Source organism: Lissotriton vulgaris, chromosome 4_1 (assembly GCF_964263255.1).
Source record: "Lissotriton vulgaris chromosome 4_1, aLisVul1.2, whole genome shotgun sequence".
In the NCBI taxonomy this organism is placed as follows: domain Eukaryota; kingdom Metazoa; phylum Chordata; class Amphibia; order Caudata; family Salamandridae; genus Lissotriton; species Lissotriton vulgaris.
The window spans coordinates 1,893,413,731-1,893,430,160 of NC_141691.1; the positions used below are offsets into that span (position 1 = coordinate 1,893,413,731).

At 42.4% G+C, this 16,430-nt stretch overlaps 1 protein-coding gene across 1 annotated transcript in view; it reads right to left on the reverse strand.

Moving 5' to 3' along the window:
* ADCY8 (adenylate cyclase 8) overlaps positions 1-16,430 on the reverse strand; it is a 1,172,958-nt gene that overhangs the window by 413,827 nt on the left and 742,701 nt on the right. The window contains exon 6 of the mRNA XM_086966223.1: positions 12,725-12,883. Coding sequence (XP_086822349.1) covers positions 12,725-12,883 — 159 coding nt within the window. The remainder of the gene's footprint in view (positions 1-12,724; positions 12,884-16,430) is intronic.

Here is a 16,430-nt window from a genome sequence, read left to right on the forward strand (position 1 = left end):
CTGATGGCCTAAAACAATTGAATCACTTTGTCTTATTGCTAACGCTGTTGCAGCTACTGACTTTAAGCACGCAGGGAGTGCCTGGGCTACTGAATCCAATGTACTTGAAAAATAAGCGCAAGGCTTATGTGAACCTGCCTGATCTTGAGTGAGGACAGACAATGCTGTACCATCACGTTCTGTAACAAAAAGTGTAAACGGTTTGCTGTAACATGGTGTCGCTAAAACTGGTGCTTGGCATAATGCTTTCTTTAATTCCTCAAAGGCTTGTGTATGTTCCTGAGTCCAAGGGAGGGCAATCGACGTTGCTGCCTCCTGCGTTGTTAACTGGATGAGTGGTTTAGCTAGAAATGCATATTGAGGAATCCATTGTCTGCAGTACGAGGTGAGGCCTATAAAGGCCCGCACTTCCTTTTGTGTCTGTGGTCGTGGCATATTTACAATTAACTGAATGCGATCGGGAGTGAGCTGTCTCCCCACTTTGGACAGCAAGTGACCCAAGTACACAACTTGCTGAACACAGAATTGTAGCTTCGAAGGAGACACCTTGTGTCCCTGGTCTGCCAGAAAATGTAAAACTGTCAATGATGCTTGTTCACATTCGGGCTCACTTCGTGCGGTGATCAGTAGATCATCGACGTATTGCAGTAAAGCGGTGTTAACTGGCATGTGAATACAATCTAGTTGTCTTTTCAGTGCTTGACTATAGATGCTGGGGCTTTCTGTGAATCCTTGAGGTGCGCGGGAAAATTTGAAACTTCGTCCATTTAAACTGAATCCGAAGAGATATTGGCTCTCCGGATCAATAGGTACACTGAAGAAAGCGTTCTTGAGGTCAATTACAGTAAAGAACGTTGCTTCTGAATCAATCGCAGTCAATAGGGAAGAGATATCGGGGACCACAGGGTACTGTGGTACAATACATTTATTCAGTTCTCGAAGATCAATCACCAGCCGATATACTGGCGGTGCATTGGGGTCTGTACGTTTAAGAATTGGAATGATAGGTGAATTACAGATATTGGAGTCGGTCTCTACGACCACTCCCTGGGCAATGAGCTCTTCAATGATTTTCAGTAAAGCCACTACAGCATCGGGTGGTAACTTGTATTGTCTGATTCTGGGTAGAACAACTCCTGTCTTGAGTGTAACACGATATGGAGTGATATGCATACAACCTACGTCAGCTGGGCCTTTTGCCCATAGGTGATCTGGTACATTTTTCAATCTGACATCAAATTCTCGTAAAACATAATGACCCTTGAAATCCCGTAGAAAGAGTCTAACTCCCTCCGGGGAACAGCATATTATAGCTCCTAGAGCCTTCAGTGTTTTAATTCCTAACAGGTTTTCTGGGCATGATTTCGTAAGTAACAAATCTGTAACTCGTGATAATGGACCCACAGCCAATGGTACTGGTTCCGATACTTCATTTACAATAGGCTGTCCTGAAAAACCAAGGGAAACATTCTGTGAGCCTGAGAGGGGTGCCCCTGGGACTTCATTATGACTGATTGTAGTGCGACTTGCCCCTGTGTCAATTAAAAACTTTCTGTCTTTTCCCAATACGTGACTGTGTACATAAGGACCTTCTTGATCTACAGGAATTTCAATAAGAGGCAAACCACCTTCCCTCTCTAGGCTGTTTCATGTATATCGGGGGTAATCTGGATATGCAGATTGGGCATACTGGTACATCTGTTGCGATACTTGCTGAGTCGCGGCAATGGGCTGTGGCTGCGGTACTGCTACTGTCTGCGCTGTGTGGGATGGAGCATGCATAGACTGTGTGTTCTGCATTGGCTGTTCGCTCTGTGAGGTCTGTTGATGCCCATGTTCATGTCTAGGTGGATGCGGTCTTTCTTTAGTTTTGCCTGTTGCTATGTTATGTTTCAGGACTGGGCATTCATGTACATAGTGACCTGGCTGCTTGCAGTAATTGCACGTTCCCTTAACGGGAGCTGCAGAGTGACTTGTCTGGGCCCCACCCTTCCTCTGACCGTCGGCTGGGACCGTCTGAGCTACTAACATTTTCATCTTTGTGTCTTTCATACGTTTCTGTTCCTGATCTTGTTCTTCTCTAATTCTGTTCTGATGATATTGTAACATTTGTAACATCTGGGATGGCGTATTTGCCTGCCAAGTACTTTCAACTTTGTACACTCTATTTTTAACTAATGGTAGCGAGTTCTCGACTAATTTTGATACAAAAAGGTGTGGATACGACTCGCTGCTTGGTTGTAGGCCACTATTTATAATGAAACATTTCTCAAATCTTGAATAAAAGTCACTAGTATCTTCATCTTGTTTCTGTTTACAGGACGAGATTGCGTCCCAATCTTCCTTTCTAGTTGTCAATAATCTTGGCAGAACCTGTACTATTAATCCGGGTAATGCTTTAGTCCTATCCCCAAGGCCTAACCCTGGGACCCGTTTGCTTTCTTCGTCTTCTATTTCTGCCCATGCAATCTTTGTGTCCCCCACCTCCCATTCTTTTTCCTTTAATTTCTCGTAAATGCCCGTGGGCAGCAGTACCTTTAACATTTTCATAATATCATCATACGTGTAATCCCCCATGAGTAACATGTCTTTGAGCTCTCTGTGAAAACCTGCAGGGTCTTTATCGTGACACGGGACTAATTTCTTCATTTCTAACAGTTCTAACTTAGTCAGTGGTGTGTGAACATACACACGCTTCAAGATGTGATCCGCACCCATAACTGGGTGTACTTCTCGTAAGGGGTTCTGACTTTCAATGCCACTACCGCATTGCATGTGGTACGTTTTCCTTTCCGGAGGCGGGGCGGGAACATATTCAGAGCTTATGAAGGTGTTGTATTTATGTCGTTGTTCTAGAATTATTTGTATTAACTTGGTGCTGAAACCTCTCCATCTATCCATGAGTAGTGCTTCTAATGTTTCGTGTAAGGGACCTGGATCGGAATGATGGTTTCTGTACTTGATGAGGAGGTGCTGAATCATGTATACACCTGCTAATTTCTGCTCGTCTGGGGAGAGGTTCAAGAATGTCTGTGCTAACGTATCATCATTATATATGTCTGGATTTTCGGCCCATAACACGGCTGACCGAGCGAGTTCCTGTTCATCCATAGAATTGAGTACATGGTACCCCATTCGGTCTCGAAGCCTTTTATCAGTTTCCTGGAACTGATGTTCAGAAGAATTCGGGTTTGTTAAAGCAGAGAGAAAAACTCTCTTGTTTTCCGGACGGATGCCTTTCCTAAGGTAGTTTCCCTTACCTACATACGCTATAGTATCTGTAGTCCTTCCTTGCTCTTCAAGTTCTTCCTCCTCGGAGGAAGCTTTGTCATTCCCTTTCTGGTGTGCCGTTATCACTGCCCTTCTAATTTTCTGGTACATACTGGCTATGCAAGCCCCCCTGTCATGTTTTCCTTCGGCTATATTTTGACCCCACTTGTTTAGTGCATCTAATTCACTCTGATCTGTCTCAGGCCGGTCTCGTTCTCTTATTAGACAATTTATGAAAAATCGTAATATCTGTGCTTGAATGTCAACTTTCTGTTTCTCCATGGCATCCTTAATACTGTCAGGGTCTTTCCCTGTCTGAACAAACTCATATATTCTATCGAGACGCTCCTTCATTCCTACATAGCATAGCAAGATATCAGTGGCAGATCTTAACCGTAGTGATGCCAATATCATTAGATCATTTTTTCCGGGTACTGGATCATATCTACAAACGGAAATGTTTTCCTTTAATGCGTCAAGGCGGGGAGACTGGAACGTGAGAGGACTCTGCGTGTCCCTGAAATTGAATCTGCGTGTCGATGGCGGGGTCCGAAGACCCGCAGTCGCACCTCCTGAGGCGGATGCTTGGGCATTATCTCCCTGCGGAGTCTGGATCTGAACTTGAATTTGTCGTTTAGTAGGATCGGGTAGGACTTGCTTCGGTAGGTCAATCTTGGGTGCGGGAAGTGGCGGAGCTGGCGGAACGGGGGAGGTCTGTCGCGGTATCGGGGGAACATGATCTGGGGCCGGATTGCCACCCCCTTCCCTGTCAGCAGGCAGGGTACGAACAGGCAGATTGGCGTAAGCTGGTGCTACATCCTCTAAATATGAATTTAGGAATATGTCTTTAGTAGTCTTATGCATTACTTTAGTTGGCACTAATGGTGGCGGTAAGTTTTTCGGTATTTCTGATAGGGCTTCAGATGTGCCCTCGGCCGCGAGATACATACCGTTTACGAGATAGTTTCGGGCACGGTCTATTTGTTCTGTTTTTACTCGGATCCCTTCAATAACTAATTCGTTTTCTTGGGCTTTTTCTGATTCTTTAAGTCTGTCTTCTCTACGGAGTGCTTTCTCAGCACGCTTATGGGATTCCTTACGCCAGAATTCTATGGCGTCTTTCTGAGATTGTCTAGCTTTCTTTTTCCATAATGCTTCTTCTACCTTCATGATGCACTCGGCATCCCATGTTCCGGTAACAGGCCATCTGTGTCTTTCGTCTAGGTGCTTGGTGTAATCGGCCCATAAATCTAGATATAATATGGCATCTATGCCATGCTTGTGGTACATAAAGTTACCTGGAGTGTCCCTAGGGGGAATAGGAATTTCTTCCTCCAGTATCCCTTTCCTAGTTCCTATCTGCTTTAACTTGTTGAAAAACGGCATCTTATTTACTTATTACTGAATGCTCAATCCTTATTCCTTAATACTGCTGACAGCTAGTTTATACGAGAAACACAATAATACACATTTAAACAGTCACATTCATACCACGACATTAATCACATTAAAACATTTGAGACATAGATGACTATCCCCTATACTGGATGTACTGCTCAACAGTACAGATACACTGGTGTAACAGTGCAAAAATTCAGAATACTAGATATACTGCTAAACAGTACAGATACACTGCCTAAAAACAGTGCAGACCGGACTTGTGTACCCAAACCCGTCTAGATACGACCCAGCAATGGTACTCACCGGGAAGCACGGAAACAGAAGGCCTCGGAAAACTCGACTGGACTCGACTCGGTACTTCGGAAAACTTCGGAGAACTTCGGAAAACCTCGGAAAACCTCGGAAAACTTCGGAAACCTGGTGGGCCTCTTGACACCTCGGACCTTGCTTCTTTCGACTAGGCTCTGGTCGGGATCCTCCGCACTCCTCACCGCCTCGTCTGGGCACTGATCGCAGTCTTCGTCACCTCCTTGATTCAGAGGGAGATGCAGGAAATCCTGCCGGTACGCGTAGGTTCCGTCTAACTGACGGCAGGGGACAGAGCTTGCAATGCGCCAACCGGCGCGTGAGGTGGGGGAGGGGTCCCTATTCGGGCGCCAAAATGACGTAAATAATTAATTTACTCTCTTAATTTCTATGCAGGTAAGTACTTAATCAATAATAACTCAATCGGAATGAAAAAAAGACAGAGTCCGTGGTGTTAGAGTTTCTTAGGGGTTTTATTCCTTAAAAAGGAATGGTCAAGACCAGGATATCATGTTCTGACCACCACAGGGGTGTCAGAAGGGATAGAGCAAACTTTATTGACATTACATAGCTTATATACTTGATTTATACCATAGGAAGTAGTGTAGTAGGCGTAACAGCTGAGAGAAGACAAGATAACAGTATTCACGTGTTACAAGTACGTAATCAAGAGGCGTGAACTAGGCGTGAACTAGAAACGTCACTGATAGGTGACGCAAGTGGGTGGCACCAAGGGGTGGTGCTAACAGAATTGTTGCAATGTCAGCAGAAATCGGAAGCTTGGATGCGCGCGCAGCTGCATGACGTGTGATTGGAGGGGTGCAGGGGACTTGACATTTACACTGACGGAAAGAGACAGAAGTCTGGCATGTCAGATCAACTTGTACTTCTATCATATCTGATATCTGATGTTTAGGAACCATACTATCTGGGCGGAAAGGTCTCTAGGGCAGAAGCTATTCTATGCTAACTGTGGATGCGTGTATAAGCGCCTAAGTGTCTGCATGAGAAGCGTGGGGGCACGGGGCCTTCCATGGAAGTATGGTAACAGAGGCTATGAATTATTTGCATTGGGACAGGTCGGCCCTTTGGCTCTGCAGCTGGAGAGGATGTTTACTGAAGCTAGTAGGCAGGAATGCATTTTCGAGGAGCGGAACAGATAACTTGAAGGTTATAGTCAGTCTTGGCAGAAAGCAGGCTGAGCTGAGCGCGAGGGGCCGCGCTGGAAGTAAGTCAGAGTTCACGGGTACAGAGGTAGCCTGGGCAGAGGCTGTCAGAGTCAGGAGCCAGAAAAGAGGCTCGATGGCAGAAATTCAGGGCCTACTTTGCCAGAGCAGGAAAACGTGTAAAGTGTACTACAAAAAGACAGTGGCATAGCATACTTAGGAACGGACTATATAATCCATACAGGGTGGATCTGAAAGAGGACAAGTTAACGTTGGACGCAAATGTATTTGCGCCTTCATAGCTGACACAGGAGGGAAGTTACATGCACTTTAAGCTGGTACATGGAGTCGGTGGGGTACGCGCTAGGGAACATAACATGACCAAAAATTTATATTTCCTCAGTACAGTCATACTTTTTTCGACATGCTGTTTTAATCTTTTTGTATCGCTTTTATGATATATGCATATCGAAATAAAGCAATCAACCAACCAACCAACCACAACATCCACCTACAATAAATTATACAAAAAAATTCAATATTTACTCATTAATTGCTGAAAAAGAATGCAATTTTTTTAATTAATCAATAAAAAAATTGCTTACCACCTTGCACACCATGTACACATATTAACACCAAAATACACCCCTAAAATTTATTACACAATTACAATTATTAATTACTAATTAATTAATGGTAAATAATTAAAAGTATTCAATAATTAATCAATAAAAAAAATTTAATTACTTTCCGTCCTTCACACGATTTACACATATAAACACCATTACACACAACTAAAATTTATTAAGCAATTAATTTAATTATTTATTAATGAACTGATTTAAATTAATTACCAACTAATTATTAAAATATTATTTATTAATCAACACATTCATTACTCAATACATTTTATAACATTTAATTACTTCCCACCTTATTCCCCTATAAACCCACAACCCGCTACGGAACTAAAAAACGCAGAATTAAACTTAAAATAAATTAATAACTTGTAAAACTAAAACATATAATAAAATTACAAACAATTCACATTAGAAACACTAAAATACATCAAATTATTAATAAATCGATATTTTTGTAAACTATATTTTTGTAAACGATTTTTATTACAATTATATTTATGTAATCGATATTACTTACCTGTCAGTTGATATTCTTGTCAACTATATTTTTGTTGTCAATATTTCTTTACTTCGATATTTTTGCAGCGATATTTCTGTCCCACAATATTTTTGCGGCGATATTTATACACTGCACCAGCAAGAGGCCCTCAAGCCACGTTGCTGGTGATTTCTGACCTTTCTCTTTTTCGTGTTCAGCACAATGAATATGTGTATGTTTTTTCTAATTTCTTGAAGATATATTATTTATTTTGGTTGATGCTATGACTATCATATAATTAATTAATACCCACCACTTCAACTGTTTGAGAGAGGTTAGGGAAGCATGTTTCCTCCATTTGTATGTCATATGCACACACACACACCTATATATGTGTGTTGAGGATGTGAGACTGTGTATTTACTTTGGTGGATTAAGTTGCACCCGACTGAGAGACTCGGAAGCAATGTGCCAGCACTATCTGCCGGAGCACTTCATTGGGATCCTTAATGGAGCAATAGCAGGCATTTTAATAGCAGCTGTTATGATAATTTTCAGCAACCATTAGGTAGCGACAAAACATTTCCACCACATTTACAGAGATGATGAGAATAAATTATGAGACAAGAACATTGTGGGATTCCATAAGAAGTCAGGGGTGGATACCAGGAATAGAGACTGAGAACATGAGTATATTTTGATGCTGAATAGCAAGGAGCCTTGGAAAAAAACTATAATGAATAATGCGAGCATTCACAGTAGATAGCACCCTTGCATGTGATTGAAGGTCTGTTCAGTCTGAAAGCGTATCTGAGTGGTTATGTGGGTGGGCATGTGAGAGGATGTATGGGGGGTGAGTGGTTCTGTGAATGGCGTCCTCAGTGATGTCAAGGGCGATTTCATCAATGATGTCATTTAAAATATCATGAGTGATGCCATCATTTATTTATTTATATATTTACAAGCACAACATTCATCCAAGAGGATATCACGGTGTTAGAAAAGCTAGGACATGGGTGAGGGTGGTATGATAATAGGGGCCTCTGTGTCAGCAGGTACAGCCTGGGAACAAATAGGTTTTCAGTTTCCTTCTAAATGACATATAGTCATCGGAAAGACAACGTTCTAAAGGTAGTTCATTCCAGTGAATTGCCGCCAAATGAGAGAAAGTGCGGCCCCCTGCCCTGGCTTTTTTATTGTGTCTGGTTTTTGCCCGTGCCTAGTAGCATGACCTCAAATTTCATGTAGAGGCATAGAATTCGATTTTGTCTTACAGGATTCAGGGGCCATGTTTGTGTAGGGCTTTGTGTGCAAAGCCCAGGAGCTTGAATTTGTCTCTTTGGCGCACAGGAATCCAATGAAGGTCCGTCAGGCATTCTGATGCCGAGCTGTATTTGCTCACCTTCTTGGCAGCTGCGTTCTGGACTACCTGCAGACGAGAGACGAGGTAGTCTGCCATGCCCACATAGAGTGCATTTCCGTAATCCAATTGCATGTGAGTAAAGCCTGAGTGATGGCTTTCCTGCAAGCCAGGGGGATCCAAAAGAAGAGTATATTAAATAGTTTTAGTATAGCAAAGCTTTTCTCAAACAGTGATCGGACTTGGTCCTGCATGGTTAGTGCATTATTGATGAGCATGCCCAGGTTTTTTATGACCTGTTTGAATTCAGGGGCAGATCCTAATGATTGGGGCCACCAAGTTGCATCCCTGATTAGGTGAGCTCCTCCAAAGAGTAAGATGTCTGACTTCTCTGCGTTCAGTTTCAGACAATGGTCTGACATCCAAGTGGCCATTTCTGAAAGGCAGGTAATCAGTTTATTCCTGGTGTACTCATGCCTTTCTTCAAGGGCTATCAGCAGTTGTGTGTCGTCCACATAGGAGCAGATATCAAAGCCCCATTTCTTGCTGATTTTGGCCAAAGAAGATACACAGGCATTAGAGAGGGTGGGTTCAAGGAAGCTCCCTGTGGCACACCGTAATTGATAGTTTTTAGGCTGGAGGCGAAAGGGCCCATTTGCACTGTTTGGTTGCTTAAAAAAGAGCTGAACCATTGAAGGGCTTTGGAATGTAGACCCTTTTCATGCAAGGTGCTCAGCAGGAGGCTGTGAGAGACAGTATTGAAGGCCGCCGATAAGTCCAGACGGATCATGGTGGTGGCTTTGCCCTGGTCAATTAGGGATCTGATATTATCCAAGACAGCTAATAGGGTGGCTTTGGTGCTGTTAGAGGCTCTGAAGCCAGTCTGAGATGGGTCCAGGAGCTCATTGATTTCGAGGAAGTTGGACAGTTGTTTGTTAATCAGCTTCTCCAATACTTCTGATAGATATGGAAGCTGGGATACTGGCTGGTAGTTTGGGGAGTTATGGACGTCTGTGCCCTCTTTTTTTACTAAAGGAAATATGATGGCTTTTCCCAGATCGCCATGAACACAGCAGAGTCTAGGGATTTATGGAATATGCGAGTGAGGGCATAAGTGCGATATGAGCTGTGTAAAGATAAATTGTGGGCATGGGTCAAGTGGGGATCCTGATTTAACCTCAGACATTGCTTTAGCAACCTGCTCTTCTGAGAAGGGGACAAAATTGCTGAGGTGGGATTGTGCATCCGGGTAAGGAGCCAGGGTTCCCGAGTCTGTCTCAACTGAGGGGGATTGGTTTCTAAAGGAAGAGTAGATTTCAGAGATTTTGTCAGCAAAGAAATTGCTGATTTTCTCGCCGCAGTCTACTGAGGGGGCAGAGTTTGTGACATGCTTGCTAGTTTGCATAGTTGATTTGATTTGATTTGATTGATTGATTTGATTGTGGGTTTTATAGAGCGCACAGCTACCCTAGGGCATCCCGGCGCTGGTAACTATCATCCTGGAGAGTGTGCGATCACGGGGGGTGGTGCTCAGGGGAAAAGGAGGGTCTTCAGTTTTTTCCTAAATCTAAAGTGGTTTTGTTCTTGCCTCAGGGAGAGTGGGAGGGCGTTCCACAGTTTTGGAGCATTGTACGAGAATAAGCGACCACCTGTTCTGGCCCTTCTAATTCTGGGGACTTTTGCAAGGGAAAGGGAGTTAGATCTGAGTTGTCTAATTGATTGTTGGAAGGACACAAGAGGTCTAAGAATAGGAGGGCCTTCGTTGTGCAGTATTTTATGTGCCATGCACAGGGTCTTAAAATTGACCCGTTCTTTGACTGGCAGCCAGTGCAAGTTTCTAAGGGCCGGCTTGGCAGAGGTCCTTGCTGCAGTACCTGTTAGTATTCTTGCCGCCGCGTTTTGTGAACATTGGAGTCTGTGGAATACAGAGGCTGGGGCCCCCAGATATAGGACATTCCCGTAGTCCAGTCTGGAGTTCACCAACCCCTGCATCAAGAGTTTCCTGGATTGAGGGGGGAGTAGATGGAGAATCTTTCGTGCCATCTTCAGAAGGCCGAAGCACGTTCCCGTGGTTTTCCTCGCTTGTGTTTTGAAGCTGAGGTCCTGGTCCAACCATATCCCCAGGCTTTTAACTTCGGATTTTGGGGGTGGAGGGGATCCCATGCATGGTGGCCAGGGAAGAGGGGAGGGTATTTTGTTAGGGTTTCCCAGAAGAAGTATTTCAGATTTTTCTCCATTCAGTTTTAACCGGGATTCGCACATCCATTGGTGAACTTTTTCCAGGCAGCTGGACAGATTGGAGAGGGCGTTGTCAGATTGGTTAAGGGACACGATGAGCTGGGTGTCATCGGCGTACATTATTGATTTGATCCCAAAAGGTTTAACAACATCCTCGAGAGGAGCCATGTACACATTAAAAAGTGTGGGGCTCAGGGAGGATCCCTGAGGCACCCCACACTTGAGTGCATGAGCCCTGGAGATGGAATGTCCGTGAGTCACTTGAAAAGACCTGTCCTCCAAGAAGGATGAGATCCAGGCCAAGGCGGAGTCTGTCACTCCCAGCAGCCCGAGACGATGGACAAGGGTTGCGTGGTCCATCAGTTCCTTCACTATTTTGTATAACTCTTTCGGTGAGTTACTGACTATGTCATGAGTGACATAAAATATGTGAAGTCATAAGCAGTGCATTGCAGGGGAGTAAGTATAGTTAGCTCAGGTAACTATAACTGCTGAATTTGTATGAGTGAAATCGGACCCTAACTATAACATGTCTGTAAACTTTGGGGTTTTTCAGTCAGTATATATATATATATATGTATTTTTATATTATGAAGCATAATTTTACTGATATGCTCACGTTGTCATTTAGAATTATTGGGATGTGTTTGAGGACACCTGAGTTGCATACCACTCTCCCTTTGAACCTAACCTATGAGGTCAATCCTTGCATTTTTTTAAGTGCTACTTGTAATGTAAACATCATTACATTTTCTGTCCCATGTTTGATATGATTAAATATGTTTATATAGGCTCTTATGGAACAAACAGTTGTTGCAAGTAGCCCCATTTGAAGACAGGTGATATTTTAGAAGTGGCCTTCTAGAACCTTTGAACACTTGCCCCCTTGAGTCTGGGTGAATGTTCTACTTATAAAACTGTGAACTATGTTTTCAGCTTCCAATACACATAGTAGTAACACTGTATTCCAACGTTCATCTTTAGGTTGTCTCCATTTGTTGTTCTGATGAAGACCCTTCCTGATGTTTTTACTTTTACGTTGAAACATGTTGTAACTAGGATATTCTATTCATTACTAAACAGTCTTAGTTGCTGTGAATTGTACTATAGACAGATTGCCAAATATGCTCCAATCAATTGTATATATCAAATTGTCATATCATGCACACTTCCTTGCAGAAGCTTGTTGTACTGAACACTGAGCACACTTTCTTTAATTCCACTCATATTCATGATGTTTCCTTGATGTAATGAATTCTGTTAAGATTCTGTTTTTTTCAGTCATTGGGATGATCTGCATTATGTACTCCGTAAAGGAGAATTGCATTTGAAAGTTGATCTAACAAAACCATTTTGTATGCGTACTGCATTTGACCTAGCTATTAAGTTGTACATTACTACAGCACCTCGTCCTTTGTACTTATTAATCGGGAAAAGGCTGACTTTAAGTCACTGTGCACAAGTTATGAAGAAAGTGTATTCAGTGTGCCACTCCCAGCACTATTGGTATTCTGCCATTATGTTTAGATTGTTTGCCTCTGCTCATGAAGTTCTTCACTGATGGTAGATCTTTTCTCAGTGCATGCTGCACAGTTATGTCATTTTTGAAGTGGCATTCTTTCATGTAGAAAATCATTGCTATTTAACTAGTAGGTGGCCTTCAGCTGCACCTGGTCTTGTTCATCTATAGTTTCGGAACACCTCTGGTATCAGTGTGATTCATAAAATACATTGAAACCTAACAAAAGAAATATCCAATGGGATTCACAACAAGTGTCATAAAAAATTATTTCATGCTCATTCCCTGAGGTAGTCCAATGTCAACCACACAAAAAGAGATATATTGTAAAATAAATTGACTCACCCTGGGATCCCACCAGATTCCAATTTATTGGCAATGTCCACGTCCCATGACCAGACATCGAATTGCCACTTCCGAAGACCCAACACTCCACAAAGGACAGACCCAGAATGTATTCCTATCCGCATGTCAATGTCATGTTTCGTTCTTGATCTAACATACCTGTGTTAGAGAGATGCATAAGAAAGAATATTGATAACTACAATATTATTTCTAAAGTTAGTTATATTTACCATACATGTACTGTGTAAGAGCCTAACGAATATTAAAGATCTGTGATAAACATTCCTGTTATGACAGTTTCAGTAAAGTAAGCCATCTGTTTAAGGAGAAACTGGAAAAAGAAACAGCACATTGTGGGTAATCACCATGATTATGTACATGAATACATTAAAATCATTCCTCAAAATCATATAGCCACAATGGGGCAAATTGACTGCTCATGTGTGAGTGTGACGTAGTTTAGGGACGAGCTCTCTAAGAGAATAGAGTTTAACGAGGCACCCATGGAATGCGATCATGTTCTTAAAGTAAAGTTCACCACCCTTGATCAACAAATTTAAATGGAAATGGAAACTACTGATTTTAAATTGCATTGGGTCATGAAGTCAATCTCCAGGGTTTAGTTCTGAAATACAAAAAAAATAAATCTGCACAAGGACATCATTGAATGTCTGCCCTGGACTACAATGTCATGGCATGGTAGTCACAGGTGTGAAACATAGGCATTAGCAGGGATGATGTTCCTGAGAATTCCACCCTCCTGTCTTCTCACTTACTATTGTTCGCTCTGCACAATCGCTTCTACAAGAGAAAGGTCCAAAAATTGACCCTTACCCATCTGAGTTAAGTCAGAAGCCAGGTATTGGCTTTTGCAGACTGACATCATAATTCAGGTATAATCTTTAACACTGGAAGCAGGATATCTCTTTTGTGCTCACAAATTTTATTTAATCAATATCCTTCAGTTTCAGTTGCAATCCAGCAATGTTCCATGACAGGATATTGATCCCATTTAACTCATCTTGGGTATTATTACTGTCCGTGGGTTTGTGGACATAACCAGGAGACTTGGCTAGCTTTCCATTAAAAGCGTATAGATGAAGTTGAACCAACTCTCAACCAGGTTTTCTCAGAGCTGCTAAGAGCTGTTGGCAACCATTGCAAATTGGCTTCCTCTATTCAGGGAGAAGCCTTGTATTCTGTCTCATAGCGTCAGAACTAATAGCAGTTGATCTCCAATTGGTCACTGTTAGGGCTTTTGCATTGCTTAGCATGCCTGGCGGGACTCTATAGTTGTCTTCAGGTCTTTTTGGAGGGTCATGTGGCTCTTGCGGTTCTCGCTGCCGAATTTAAACCTAACATGATTTTTTTTGATGACCATGAATTCTATCAGTTGGCCTAGGGGCAGATCCTAAGTCTAACTTAATCAGCTTGGGGATGACTGAAGTGTAGAACTCTACTTCGCTCTCTCCCTTTGCCGCAAAAGTTGTAGGCTAGATTTACTAGTTTTATGTCATGTGATGATAGACCGAGTCCTTTTTCAAACCTACTAAGGAGTAGTAGCCCCATTTTAGGGCCATTGAGACTTTAACCAGCTAAACGTGCAATTTGGGATAACCTTGTGTAGTTTTGGATGGGTTATGAATGGAATGTATATATGTGTGTGAGTGGATTTTGTGGGTTGTTCTCTACCTGTGTATGAATAGATTATGACTGTAGAAAAATTGTTTGTATTTAAACATTTTTGTATATAATACGAATATGTATTTTTCATAAAGATTATAAATGAACTAAGCCAAATGAACTAAGATATAGTAAAAATAAATAAAAAAGTTGAAATGATCATGTTGTGATATGTTACTGTCTTCCTGGTTCAATAGCCCATAATGAAATGTATTTTGAAATAGAAAGTAATGTGATTTAGGTTGTGAGGGAGGTATACTCTTTGTATGGTATCATGGAAAGTGCGGGGAATTCAGTGCTTAATTTGAGACGTGCTTTCGGGTGCTCAGCACAGCACTTAATTGGTTTCTGATGCTCGGGAAGACACCTAATTGTTAATACCATAATTAGAACAGTCTACCACATGGTGGCGCTGCTCCTCTAGTTTAGAGATGAGCAGAACAACGGTTGTTTATGAATACAATACACATTAAAATAGTGCTAATACCTGCCTCCCCAGCCATTCCTTTAGCTTTGGGGTTTTGGAATAATCTGAACTGTCCCATTTAAATGGGAGAGAGATGGTTAGTAGTTGTTTTGGCAGCGATGATAAGGGCGATGGGTGGTGCAAGCTGCAGTGGCCTCCTGGTCAGAGCCCTGGCAATTTATATTTTACAAATTAAGCACTGGCAGGGATAGCCCAGAACACCTTCAATAAGTGCACGCGGTTCAACGGAGCTGGACACTCAGGGTCTGGGAAGAGGTCCATGAAGATAGATTGGGTTGCTACATGGGCGATGCCTCTAGAAGAGGAAGGGGAGGAACCTTAGAGTGTTAGTTCAGGCACTCCCAATGGTGGTACATTATTAGATGGAAGGAATGCTCTTGCACAAGGATTTAGTGGCACTGGGCCTAGAGGAGTAGAGCCACTGAGTTACTCTATAATAGGACCTAGAGTTCCTTGATCCATCACAGTTGAGGTGGATGTGACTTGCACAGCAATGCTGCTTGTGCTCATGCCTGATGAAGGACAGCTGTTTTTGTAGCCTCTTTTCCATTTCAATATGCACATCTGGGCTGTTTTTCCTCTTAAGGGCCGCTTTCTATGGTAAGATGTTCTCCATTTCCTCTTCCATAGCTGTTGGGGGCTTTTGGGTTTGTGCCGTCAATTTCCTCAATATTAATAGAAATGGCAACAGTTCTAAGCAGATGTAACACCTCTAAGTGACAACACTGGTTTTGTTTGGATAAAGAAACCAAAGGTCAAATCCTTGCACAGCTCCTATTTCGGCATCACCACAACTGTTGGCACCTTGGTGCTGCCTCTATGGTTCCTGCATAGTGCTCCAACATACTGGTTCAGGGCATCTGTGAGTTGTTCTGCTGGTTTCCTCTGATAACAGAGTCCATTACCAGACACACAAAAGGATACCACAGATACTAGGCCAAGTATTAAGGGACTGGGCTTCCAGACATTAAACCCATCCCAGGATATCAATTAAAGCAGGAAATACATCTCGTTCATTGCGACTGGTAGGAGAAAAAACACACAAATGGTATTTAAATGCTATTTGCTAGTAAAAAGATACTCTTCTATAAAATTGATCACAGATCATGGCCAGTAGTTGGCATATTAAAGTAAACTCTGACAAGAAAACTGGCTCATCTCCAAAGTCTCACAGGGAATCAGGGTCCAGGTCCAGGCTTGGAGAATCAAGTAGGCTGTTGTGTGTAGCTATTCATGTCAAAGTGTAGGGAGAGAAGGTACTCTTGGAAAGCATTAGCCTAGCCTTTCACAATAACTCCGTTATGAAGGGCATGTTGAGGCAGCATGCCTCCTCAGCTACGATTCAAGGTACACATTTTAAAACTTGCTTTTTGCAAATAGTTTAACTTAAAAAATGTTATTACACGTCCTAATTATTTGCCACATTTGGCACAGCTTTACTGCTGCCACTTTAAGATACTTTAAGATACTTGAGAACAGATTCAAAACAGGCACCAGAATCCTATGTGTTATTCTGTGGCAGGGCCTTCTTTTTAA